General features: G+C 39.0%; 1 protein-coding gene across 1 annotated transcript; it reads left to right on the top strand.

Annotated features, from left to right (window-relative positions):
- Positions 1-3,993: 3,993 nt before the first annotated feature.
- On the top strand, positions 3,994-11,905 carry LOC145390917 (transmembrane protein 185B). The gene is made up of 7 exons (XM_080265649.1): positions 3,994-4,031; positions 4,548-4,724; positions 6,903-7,110; positions 7,814-7,897; positions 8,991-9,167; positions 9,773-9,896; positions 11,673-11,905. The coding sequence occupies exons 1-7, from the start codon at positions 3,994-3,996 to the stop codon at positions 11,903-11,905; spliced, it is 1,041 nt and encodes a 346-aa protein (XP_080121775.1).
- The last annotated feature ends 1,119 nt before the right edge of the window (positions 11,906-13,024 follow it).

Raw genomic sequence — 13,024 nt, 5'->3', positions numbered from 1 at the left:
ATAAAAATTTCCGTGTCTAATGTTCTCATCCATGACTTAGGATGTGTCAAACTCACAACAATGTTGCTGAACTCATAACTCTTTGTGTAAGGAAAGCAGGCAAAGAAGTAAACGGATCATGACTATTCTCGTTCCGCTAAGGGGTGAGTAATTATATAACCCTGTACGTCCTGCTGCGTCAAACGAATTTATCCGGGTTTGGGGAGAACTAAAACGCCATACTGGTAATATTCCCAAAATATACGTATCAAATCTGCTTTCTGGTGACGTACGAAACACAGCAAAAATAAGGAAGTCAATAAATAAATAAGAGTATGGACAACCTTGACCAACGCAAGCATGAACACGGGGAAATTTTGTACGATAGCTGGTTACATATTTGTCTTATTTCCTCATACATACAACTTCCAAAAGATAGTCATACCTTAAAGTGATGTGTTGGTAGATGTATAATCCTTATCTCTTCGTCCAGGAATGTGTGTTGCAGCAATGGAGGAAAATATCGGGCTTCCCCAAAGTGTGTCCACCCACCACCACACCTATCTTCACTTCTTTTCTATTAAAATCAAGATACTTCGCCTCTCGCAAACACTTATTTTCGAAAGCACATTCAACGGCACCGTTAGACATCATGTAGTCACTGGCAAAGGTAAGACTGTCGAGGTTTTGCTCCATTTTAGATCTCAGAGTAACATAACTGCGTCCATCTTTCTTCGAGTCCTGACGTAAATAGTGTTTGGGTAAGAGTTGCCAATAAAATCCCACAAATTTTGCTAAACTTTCTTTCGAAAGTCGCTAGATTTTTGGTAAAATATAAATACTACAGGATATCTTAAGGTTAAGTGCCCAAGTCCCCAGAATATTGCCAATATTTTATCAAAAACTCTATAATAGTGCCAAATTTCTTGTTAAAAAACCTTTAAAGTGATCGCTAAACGGAGGGAAATAACTCCAGATCAAGCGAATGGAGTTAACTTGGCAACTTTGCTATGCTACTGCATAGTCTTCCGCCCTCCCTAAAAAGTAGTCTCCTTTTTCACATTACCACCGACATTGCTTTTATTGTTGTATGATTAGAGGTCAACGTTGTTTATGCTTTGTAATTTTTATATGAGTAACAATTGATTAATAAATTTCTTTGGATACCCCTAATACAGCACCATCCACTGGTGCGGATGAATACAAAATTGCATCAGCCCATACTCTCTGCTGGGAAAATTTCGCCTTGTTTGGAATGATCGTCATCCATTTACTGCACGTCCTTATAAATGAAATAATATAAAATATGAGCGAAACAGAGTCAGATAAGATTGACAAATAAAACAAGAGATTATAATAAATTGACACAGTCTCTTAAGATGGTAGAAAAACGGAGAATACCGTGGTATCCCCTGGTACGAACTGGAGTATTCTCGTGAGTCATGAGAAACAAAAAATACTCCGATGAGTAATGCGTGCATTTCCATATCTCATATATTTATGAATATCCCATATATGGGCATAGTTTTCTTAGTTTGGTACTTCACGTATAACTTGTATCATTTGGAAAACGCAGTTAATCCTACGCGGGAATCATGAGCTGCACGTACGGAAAATTTACCCTGTGACGCATTATATATTTCCCGTGGGATTGTTTTGCATCTTTCACTGACCCCATACGAGTGTCACGTCCTCATCCCAGGCTATGGCAAGTGCTGCCATGCTAATACCTCTGTACTATAGGCTACCTACTAAATGTATGCTACTACTGCTGAAGGGGTGTGTGGCAAGACCAACTACCTCTTTTGGTATATGTTCTCTGCATTTACACCAACAAACATTTCAGTCAATCAATCAATATTTGGGGGAACGTTTTGCATTTGGTAAACTTTATTTTTCAACCATCCAATCTTTTATTCCCTTATCACGGAACGCAGAGTGCTACGTCAACCATCGGTCGCTTCCGTTGAGTGGTAGTCTCAAGGCCAATAAGAGTCTTATTGGCCTTGGGTAGCCTGAGACCGGTCGATACTGGTTGTGCCCGGTCAAATGACAGCACGGAAATGCAGGTACTGTATGTATGAATAAAAACCACATCTTTTCCTTGCATGTATATCCTTCTGATTTTCATATCAAGTTAGAGCACCTTCACTCACTGTTTCGATCTGTTAATGAAAGCACAGCTCATCAAGTCCACTTCACGTAGTAACTTTCACTTTTTATTTTGAAAATCTTCACGCACCCCGTCGAATGCGCCCAAATGTCTTGACTCTTCCTTCGCGGACTTGAACCAGTTGCTTTCCTAGTAAATCAAGGGTATTTTAAGGGAAGGGGGATTTCTCCTTGAGGAATACGACAAAAACCATGTCCGGAATGATTCACACGGGCAAGATCGTACGGGAAAGCATTTCACTTATTGTTTATGTATTTATTTATTTATTTATTTTTTGTCCGACTCCGGGCATAGGCTTCACAGCCTGCTATCAAGGCCCAGCAGTCCTACATACCACACACCTCAACATGTCATTTGGGAGGTAGGCTACAACAAAAAGGGCAAGGGTTGTGCCCCCGCCTCGTACGACCAATGCTCATGGGAGGATCGCCCGTGAGAATCGTAGATAGATTGAAATAGTTTTTATTCTGTTTTCCCGGAAGTTGATGGTAGGGTTGAGAGGTAGCCCATGACGAAAACTCCGTTTTTTAAACCAATATATTAAAGGTCAGGGTCACAAGGCAATGTCGCCTTTGATTAATTTCGCGGTCGGAACTAATCTGACGGCTAGAACTAGTCTCAGAAGGAACTCCTACCAAAATTAAGCTACGCTGCTACGGTACATGATGAGAATACAGAACGGTCGCGCTAATAAACTCCTCTCAGCTGATTCTTGTTTTGTTTACCAGTGGACTCCCGTGACGAAGGGTAAATAAATATTGTATTTTAAGACGCTGTGGGGTTTATAAAGAAGAAAAATGTGCATATTGCACAAAGTACTGAAAAGGAGCCATGTAGATACGGCTGAAGCCAAAACCTTTCTGCTACATAATTGTTGCAAAGAAGTAGTCTACTGTTATCCCAATATCCTTTCGTTGAGATGTCTTTTATACTCAGTTCGGTGCCTTATACTCATCGTTGAATAGACCTCAGATGAATGAGTTGTCTGCTTGTGACTGTTCATTTTCAGTTTCCCTTTGTGTCATTAAGTACAGTGTATCCATTACGACAATAAATATTTCAATTCATTTTTACCAATGCTTTGTAAGACATTGTTGCTACAAAAATGAACTCCATTTAGTATGGGTACTGGAGAGGGATACGTCACATGGTAATTGATGGAACCTGTTGGTGGAATTGCCCAGTTACCCAAATGTCCCCATCCCCTGAAAGGAGAACTCTTGGTGGACTCCTGAAGGGAATATAGTGAAGGCTGTTGCTGGGTGAGGTAGATAGTGCTGTATGAAGTAGTTATATAAGGAATTTAAAACTTTATTACAGTAGAATGATACATGATTTATTTACAGATTGAACATGATGGTGAAGTTACTCTAAATGTTTCCAAGAGTTGCAGTTGCAGTAATAGACATGTCTGTGGAAAAATACCATCTTTTTGAGTTATATATGCATTGAAATTTTGTTGCTTGTTTTTACGGATATATCAACTCATTATTAGAGTCATTGAAGTGTATACAACTGAAAAGTAATTACCTATGTCATTACTGATGAATTAGTATACAAAAAAATTATAAACACAGAAATAAACTTTGAAGACCAAAAAATACACATACTTGATGAAGTACTTTAGAATAAAAGAAAAATTGTGAAGACAGAGAAATATACAGTACATTGAAGACCCAAAAAATACATCTACTTGTCCTGACATTATGTCTGATGGATTAATAAGGAACAGAAAATTTGTGAAGAGTTAACAGAAAGGCAGAATGTCAAGAGGGCAAGTGTCGTGTTAATCCAGAGGTGCCTGTGAGAGGGGTTTCCTGAGATGTTGGCGTGCGAGTGAGATGAATCTGCAATCAATGTTTCGAGACTTCAATCCAGGGTAAGCACTGTACCATAATCTGGAAACTTAGATTGTCAAGAGGAAGGCTGGCTCCCAGTTTCTGACAGACATTTATGTGTATTAGATTGGATTAACCTGCATCCCATATTTCAGAGTGCTGTCAACAAAATAATGTTATATAAACCCATTGTAGCTTCATCATATGCTTCATGCACTCCACCTTGCTGTGTGTAGTATCAGTTCTCTAGTAAGACCTCAGAATCTGATTTCCCATTACAACAGTTTGTCCCATCTCTTTCTTATGTTTCTGTCCGGTAGCCCCATAACTGTTTACTGTACTTCTGTAATCACCATGCTTCCCAGCCCATCCTCTTAATAGCTAGCTGTATCCAAAGCATCTTAGTCTCTTCCTTTCTACATTCTTTCTGTTGTACTATTCGCTCCAAGCCATTTTTTCTTCATTTGTTATTCAAGCAACTGCAACACTTATACAGTTTTTGACAGCCCCACTTTATTACTGTCACTCATGATATTGGTACTTAATTTGTCTTTCAGGAAGTTAATTGTGTGGGTATGCCTGGGGACCTTCACTGCACTGCTGGCCCTAAGACTGGATGGGGAGCTGGAGTGGAGTTACTGGGCTGTGTTCTCCCCCATATGGGTCTGGAAAGGCTTGGTTGTCCTCGGGGCACTGGTTGGAAATATCGTCTGGTGGAAAAACCCTCAGTATCGGTATGGTTTCATTATTATTATTGCTATTGTTGTTGTTATTATTATTATTATTATTATTATTATTGGTATTATTATTATTATTGGTATTATTATTATTAGTGGTAGGTGGGGACACTCACCATTCACTCACTCAATGTACAGATGTGCAGCTCCCTGGTGACTGCCCTTTCCTCTCTTCCTTTTTCCATCTTTCCTTTTCTGTCTTTCCTTCATTCTTTCCTCTTCCTTCTGTGTATGGATGACTTTGCATTGAGTGACAAGCCAAATGGTTTCCTGTACACCAGGAAACCATTTACTATGCTGGGTGATAACCATATAGCCAAATTATGGCACCTGGTGGTTTAGTGGGTAATTAAGGCACTCCAGTCAGATTGAGCCTGTGCAGGTTTATATCCAAGGGGTGGTAGGGGTTTATTGTGCACGTAATACCACTCAGGGATGAGTGAGGCTGGTCATTGTTATCTGAAATGTCAGGACCAACTTGCCTAGCCCTGGGCTCCTGCACTCCTCATGGGGAAAATTACATGATGATGATGATGGTGATGATATTATTATTTTTATTATTATTATTAGTGTACTATAATATTGCAGTGTTGTATTTTAAAGACTGAATAACAGAATACAAAAAATAAAGACAATTAAATACTGTACATATATCATAACACTTGGATGTTTAAAAATAAAACTTATTCCTGGGTTTAGTTGGGAAAATTACTGCTCCTCTATTACCTGTGTCGAGGAGGATAATAGGGAGACAGTGATTGAACCAAGGATCAACCCCCCCCCCCAAAAAAAAAAAATAATACAATTAAGTAAATTAATCCCTATCACAAGGGACCAGATGGCCTTTGATCTCTACTTATAAACCTTCCTAATCCTAGATTACTGTATGTGTGAAATTGCATGTATCTGTGTGTTTTCACTTGTATAGCTACCAACACTTCAGTAACAAATTAGAGTGGATATTGAAGTGATAAACTATGAAAAACAAATGGCAGTCTGTGATGGCAGAAAGGAAAGGGTGATTATGAATGTATCACTGTACTGTACACACACACACACACACACACACACACACACACACATTATGAGTACCTGCAATTCTATCTGATAAAGATATGCAGTACTGTAATGTTTGGAATGATTTATTTGATTGCGTTTGTGAATATACAACTGTCTGATAAGGATATCTGGTAAAACAGAGAATGTTTTGAGCATAGCAAATGCATATGATAAGGAAACAGGTACATGGCTCTTATATCTGATAAAGTTATGCAGTAATGTAAAAGATATTTTGAGTTATTGCATTTGATTAAGATTAGCAACCATCTAATAAAGATATACTGTACAACCCTCTAAAGGTAAAACAGTAAACCAGAGAAAGTTCTGAATACTTGTAATTTTCATGTGAGAAAGATATACAACAGTCTGATAATGATAGCCTCATGGTCATAATACTTATCTTATAATGCTGATAACAGGGTCAGATCCCAGGGTTTTCAGGGGACTTATTGTTGGGATTTTACCCGTGTTACTTGAGGGTTTCTTTTACACCAGTATTTTATTTTTCTATCCGGTTGAATTTATTTAGCTGAGGAAGTATTTTTTAGAAATGAAAAGATAAGCTGTAGCCTACATTCATGGACCTCCCCCCCCTCCTTTTTGGGGGGACAAACTTAAGACAGTAGCCTAATGATACTATTTTTTTTTTTTTTTTTCCATTACAGTGATAGGTAATTTGTTGGTTACCAGTTACTTTACTACACTGATACATTCATTATAATCAGTCAACCACCAAGCAATATCATTCAAATTAGGAAAGACCTCCTGTACTGAAAGGGTTAGTGAAGGCTATCATTTAACCTTCCAGTTGAAAATACCGTATCTCTCATAATGTGGAGATAATTGCATGGAGGGCATGAATATTATGTATAAGATGTCATTGGGCTGGAGTAGTTAGTGATATTAATACTGTATATTGTGTGATTGCTTGTTGAATGACCATGTACCAAGTTTTTTCCTTCAGATGATGCAGTATGGTTATGGTATATCATACTGTATTTCCTCCTATTTGCCAGGTTGGAGGGTCAGTCATATATAGTACTGTTCTGTGTTATGATGATGGTGATGATAATGATGATGACGATGTACTGCATTGTATTTCCTCCCACTTACCAGGTTGGAGGGACAGTCATATATCCAGTACCGTGCTCTCCTCATCTCCCTGGGACTGCACCTCTTCCTGCTCATGTTCGAGGTCTTGGCTGCTGACAAGTTAGAGAACCATCGGCATGCGTGGGTCTCGGTTTTTGCCCCACTCATCCTCATATCCATCGTGTCTATAGCTGCCTGTATCTGGGCTGTTAAACACGATCGCTCATTTGAGGTTAGTATTTTCTTGTTTAAATACTTTGTGGTCTAATGGTCCATGGCACTTGGCTGTATATGGCCCATAATGGTCTTCATCAATGGGGTGGTTGTTGTTTGTTGCTCATATTATGGCACTCAAGGAAAGCAACTGGTCACCCTCACCTCAACTGTCTCATCCAAGTATCTTAACCTGGGGTCCCTATACTCCTTAGAGAGCAATAAAGGCTTGAATGGTAAATTGGTCACTTTCTCCAAGCTCTCTGTGTGTCTTTTTTCTTTTCTTTTTTTCTTTTTATAAAACGGCATCTCCACTGCCCAGTTACATGAATGCCACTACATGAAAGCATCCCTTTCCATTTCCCACCCAGTTTACAGAACTAGTTGAAAGGAAGATGTTTTGATATTTTTGGACACATATCTATGCTGGGTGGTAACCATGTAATGTCTGTGGGTCTTGTGTGCTATGGCACTCCAACTGGATGGGGTTCATAAGGGTCTACATCCAAGGAATGGTTGCAGTTTATTGCCTACATAATGCCACTCAGGGGCTAATGAGGCAGGTTATCCTTGCCTTATGTGTTGGGGCTAAGTAGCCATGCCCTGGACCCTGACACTCCTGATTGGGCAAAAAAATATTAGGTAGATTAGGTAGATATATAAGAACACATCTCTGACATGATAAGGCTTTCCAGGACATTATTTGCTATTTTCATTTTCAGCTGGAGCTTTTCTGTTCAGTCAACCTGCTGCAGTTCATCTTCATTGCTCTGCGGTTGGATGAATACATCAGGTGGCCTTGGGAGGTGAGGTTGGATGATAATATGAATTCTCAGGCTGCTATGGCTCACTTAGTAGAATAAAATCAAGTGGTGCTAACTGGAAGGGAATAGCCAACTAGATTGAACCCAGTCATAAGAGAGTTAATGATTGTTTTATTAACGCTGAGGTTCATATACTTGCTAAGTTAAATGAAATCATCTAGAATTATCTGGAATGGAATGCTAGACTTGTTCCAGCTATGAGAGGGCTACTGTTGACTTTTATGCTCTCAGGCTTCTCTGATATACTCTTAGCTGCAAAAAATCATCAAACGCTAGCTGAATTGGAATATTGTACAGTACTAGAGTTGCCCTGACAGTGAATAAGGAGGATGCTTGAAGACTGGAATGCATAGAAATGAAATGTTGAGGTGGATAAGTAGGGTCTCTCTTTCTGTGAGAGAGATTTGGCATAAGAATTATCAGAGAAAGTAAGGTAAACCTGGAAGTTGAAGTGGTTTAGATATATTGCGAGGATGGAGGAGGATGACTGACTAAGGTGGGCCACAGATATGAATGTGGAAGGAAGAGTGCCCAGAGGCAGACTGAAGCCATATCCACACCAAATGCTTGCTGGTACAGGCCTTTGTGTTTGGAATTCTCCATCATTGCACTCTATAGAAATTCCCTTTTACATCCACCCACATCCACTGGAGCTGCATGAATGAGTTACAGTGATGCAAAAACCCCACCCATGCCAACAAGCATTTGGTGTGAATGAGACCCGAGAAAGATGTGGGGTGAGGTGCTATGTGGAGACCTCTGGGTTAGTAGATTATGCAGGGATGTGGCTCAAGATGTCAACAAATGGAGAGCAGCCATTTGATGAAAAGAACATCCTTATGGTCAGTGGCCTCTAAATGTCAGTGTTTAGTGTTACAGTTCAGTATAGTTTTGCCAATTTCAGATTGTGCTGGTGCTGGCATGGCTCCTGCTGTGTTAGTGGTGCTGGTACATTACTCCATCATCTTTTTGCAGGAAGGACATGGGAAGGGGAATTCAGTATTTTGCTTTGCATACAAAAACAAATTAAAGTTATGAGATGGAATTGATTGTAAGTTTGTTCCCCAAATTTCAGATTGTGCTGGTGCCAGCGTGGATCCTGCTGTGTGTGTCGGTGGTGGCGGTGTTGTACTCTATCATCTTTGCTGGGCTGCTGCTCCGCATGCATGATGTCAACCCAGATCGCAGACGGACATCCATGAACTCTGCTATTGGCTACACCTGCCTTGTTGCTCCACTTTTAATATTTTTGGTTAGTTTTCTCTTTGTTTAGTTATCTTGTCAGGTTTCTTATGTTATAATAATGATAAATAAAAAATGCCATTGAGCATTTTTAACTATACAGTATGTGGATGTTGGAAAAGTAGGAATGCTGTACGTGAGTACTCCCATCCTTCATTATTATTGCCGTCATATTTTTGCTTTTTCAATGTTATTCTTGGTAGCACCATATAACTCTGTTGGGCTTTGAGGGGACCTGTAGTAGTTAAGGAATTAATGATTGCTATAATCTTAGTCCTTCATTTTGAAAATTCCCTCATCATTTCAGTAAATTTGTTCAGTGATAGCAGTCCTAAGTAAATAAATAAATATAATATAATAAATTTAAAACTAAGCACAGTTTCATTGAGCAAAAAATATTATTGTTTGTAAAGAATTTAGTAATACAATGAAGGAGTGATTACAGTATATGTGGATGGTTGTGTCAGGATTCTTGAGGTTTGAATAGTGATTGCATAAGTGTGTGACCCATTTCATTTGGCCATATTTTTCTCTTTTCTTGCTTTTTGAACCATGCTTTACTCCATCTTTGGGTGGGAAAAGAGGTTGGAATGATGATAATGATGATTTCTGCAGATAACCCTGGCCAGCAAAATGAATGGCAACACCAGTGCCACCTACACATCAGTTGTGTCGCCGCTCTACATCTCCTACACCACACTAATACTCATGTCCTTCACCACCAAGCGTGCAAACCAGTGTAAGTTCATAGTTTGTAATTATTTGGTCGTGGATGGGGATGCCTTCATGTGGTGGCTCTGATATAACAAGGTGGTGGAGCTACCTGGTTATACAAATATTCCTCACCTGCCTCACTGTCCTCCCAAGAGAAGGGTGGTCTGTGGGAGAAGGGCAACTTTAGCCTGGGGTCCACTGGGTTCATATTTTAGATAAACCTGAGGCTACCAGTACTGCAGCTACTAAACTTAATTGTGTACTGTATTTTATATATATGTGTATATATATATATATATATATATATATATACACATATATATATACAGTATATATACTGTATATACAGTATATATACTGTATATACAGTATATATATATATATAGTGGATTCTCGAATTTCGACAGATTAGATTCGATCAATAAATTTTGATGCATTTTGGAGTGGTCTGCCTATGTCACTTTTCGATGCAAAGTCGCTTATTTCGATGCTCTCAGGGCCAGACTCCAATCAAAACAAGCAAAGATAATATTTTTTTTTTTGCAAACCAGAAGGCTAGAAGTGAAGGAAAATTATAAGAAAAAGTATGAGCCTAACCTAATATCGTATGTGACATGTGCTCTCAGGGCCAGACCCCTACCTAAACAAGCAAAGATAAAATTTTTGATGTAAACCAAAATGCTAGAAACAAAGGAAAATTATCAGGAAAAGTATGAGCCTAACCTAATATCGTATGTGACGTGTTAAGAGGAGAATGAAAATCAACATCATTTATTCATATGTGGAACTCATGATGATAAGGTTCCGAGACAATTCACCATCAAGTCAATTCGCCGTCAGATAATTCCCCGTCAAAACGTGGACGATTTCCTGTCAGGACAATTTACACCCTGGACTATTCCCCATCATTCTATAAATATACTTACAGTATTATTAATTAATCAATACTTTAATAAACAAGAGGAATTAAAGGAGAAGAATCAATAATAGAAATACTAAAACAAAATGAATTACAGGTGGTAGCAAATACAGTAGGCAGAATACTGAAACAAAGAGAAGTACAGTAATTATGAATATAAGGAGCAACATAAAAATAAACAATGGAGACTGAGAAAAAAAAAAAAAAAAAGGTCATGTTGTTTAAGAACAAGAGCTCCCGGATGGGAGTAGGCACCAACAACAACAAGCCATGTGCAAGGTGATGTTCAGTTGTCGGCGGCCATCGTGTGACTGTCCTGCCAGCAGCCAGCCATCTACAGCAAAGTAGCCTGTACCTTCCATGTGTGGACATGCATTTCACTGCAATTTAGTTGTATGTATTTTCTTTGTATTTTCATCGCAACTTACCAAGCAAGAGTGGTTCTTTGGGTAGCACTGGTAATGGACAAGAGCAGCCTGGCACCTCTAAATCTTCGGAGCTAAAGGAGAAATGGCAATACAGGAAAGGGCAGAAATACACCAAGTATATGCTTGTTGACAGTATGGCAATGCAATGCAGAACTACAGTTACTTAACCACAATTATAGTTCATAAAGTTTACAGGGGGTGTGGGCAAAAAATCATGATTTTACGTAGTTAGGTTCAGAGGCCCCAGACCCAAACTAATTTTTTCCATAAGAAGTTCAGTTTAAATTTTGATGATTTGAATTTCGCAGTGATTTTTAGGTACCCATTCCCATCGAAAATCGAGAACCCACTGTATATATATATACCGGTATATATATATACACAGTATGTGTATATAAGGACTTGATAACCAAAAAAAAAGACTGTTTATAATGAGGACTTGTATATTGTTCAGGGTGGTTTGGACTGCGGAAGGACATATGCCAGTTTCTCCTGGGTGTGTGTCCACTATTGCAGGAGTATGCTAACATCTCGTACAGCCTGCCACAAGACCCCCGGGCCACTCGCACTCCAGCTGCTGCTGAGGCTGGGCTGGCTGTGGGGGAAAAGAGGGATGCAGCATCTACTTCCCGCCGACTGGAACACAGGGTGGTAGTGCCGGCTCTTAGCTTGGATGTGCCCGATTAATTTGATATGTACACTCATTAGCGGTACTTAGTATCCCTCCCAGCAGACTAAAACATGGGTCAGTATGGGTGAAAAGACTCCAAAAGAGGGTAAGAGTGAGGACATGTTCACAGTGAGATGATGGGCTTATAAGTGGAAGGTGAGACTTCTTTGGCTTATGGCTTTATCTGTTGTGGAATACCAATATTTGCTTTCTTCTGTATAGTAAGTCCTCTTTATCTGATGCCTTTTTCATGTCCTTTTCTGCTGTTAAGTTTACAGCAGATTACAGAAAGATTCCCTATTAAAGTTCCATGGGTTTCTTTAAAGCTAATTTACTCATCATCATCATCAGCCTGAGACAGTCCACTGCAGGACAAAGGCTTCTCCCATTTTTTTTCCACTCTGACCTATTGGGTGTTGGCCTGTTCCACCCAGTTCCAGCAAAAATCAGAATCTCATCTTACCATCTTACCTTCCATCTGCCTCTTCTCATTTCATCTCTGAACTGAATACCAGTTACCCTGGATGTCGCTGTTATCTGTTCTGTGAAACCGATTTACAAATTTCCCTGTATACAGTATATATATATATTTTTAATGTACTGTTTAGGAATTAGGAATAGGACATGAAAAAAAGGGCAATGTAAAAAAAAGGTTTACTCTATTACAGCTTCATTCCAAATGTACAGAATCCAGTCTCTAACTAGTGACTTCAAACTCTATTGGCTTAACATATCTGATTAAGCCTTAAAAGCAGCAGTTATATGCATGCCTGTGTACAGGGTTGAAATGTAAATAATACCTTAGTGGTAGTATGTAGATGGAACTTTTATTATTCAGGAGTAAGGTTAGAGCATTATATAATTTCAGAGTAAAATTTAGCTCTTTATGAAAACCACAGTTGCCATATTTAGAATATTCTGATTTATAGTATGAATAGCCCTGCATAGTATTTGCTCCACCAGGAAATGTGTGAGTAACTTAAAGAGATTATTTTGGGCTAATTTTAAGCATCATATAATATGTCAGTATACAGTAGGTTTAAGTCACAGCCACTGATGTTCTACAATTAACTGATGACTGTATTGGTAAAAAGTCTCCCTCACAATTCACCACTAAATTTATCAGCAACTGTAGC

Source organism: Coenobita brevimanus, chromosome 16 (genome assembly GCF_032717465.1).
Source record: "Coenobita brevimanus isolate Jiangsu-jjx chromosome 16, ASM3271746v2, whole genome shotgun sequence".
Taxonomy (NCBI): Eukaryota; Metazoa; Arthropoda; class Malacostraca; order Decapoda; family Coenobitidae; genus Coenobita; species Coenobita brevimanus.
Note: the sequence above shows the minus strand (reverse complement) of the source record. Positions and strands in the feature narration are given on the sequence as shown.

Coding starts and splice junctions, on each gene's coding strand:
- LOC145390917 (XM_080265649.1), top strand. CDS start 3,994: ATGAATCTGCAATCAATGTTTCGAGACTTCAATCCAGG. Junction 4,725..6,902: donor TGGAAAAACCCTCAGTATCG/GTATGGTTTCAT, acceptor CCCACTTACCAG/GTTGGAGGGACAGTCATATA. Junction 9,168..9,772: donor CTCCACTTTTAATATTTTTG/GTTAGTTTTCTC, acceptor TGATTTCTGCAG/ATAACCCTGGCCAGCAAAAT.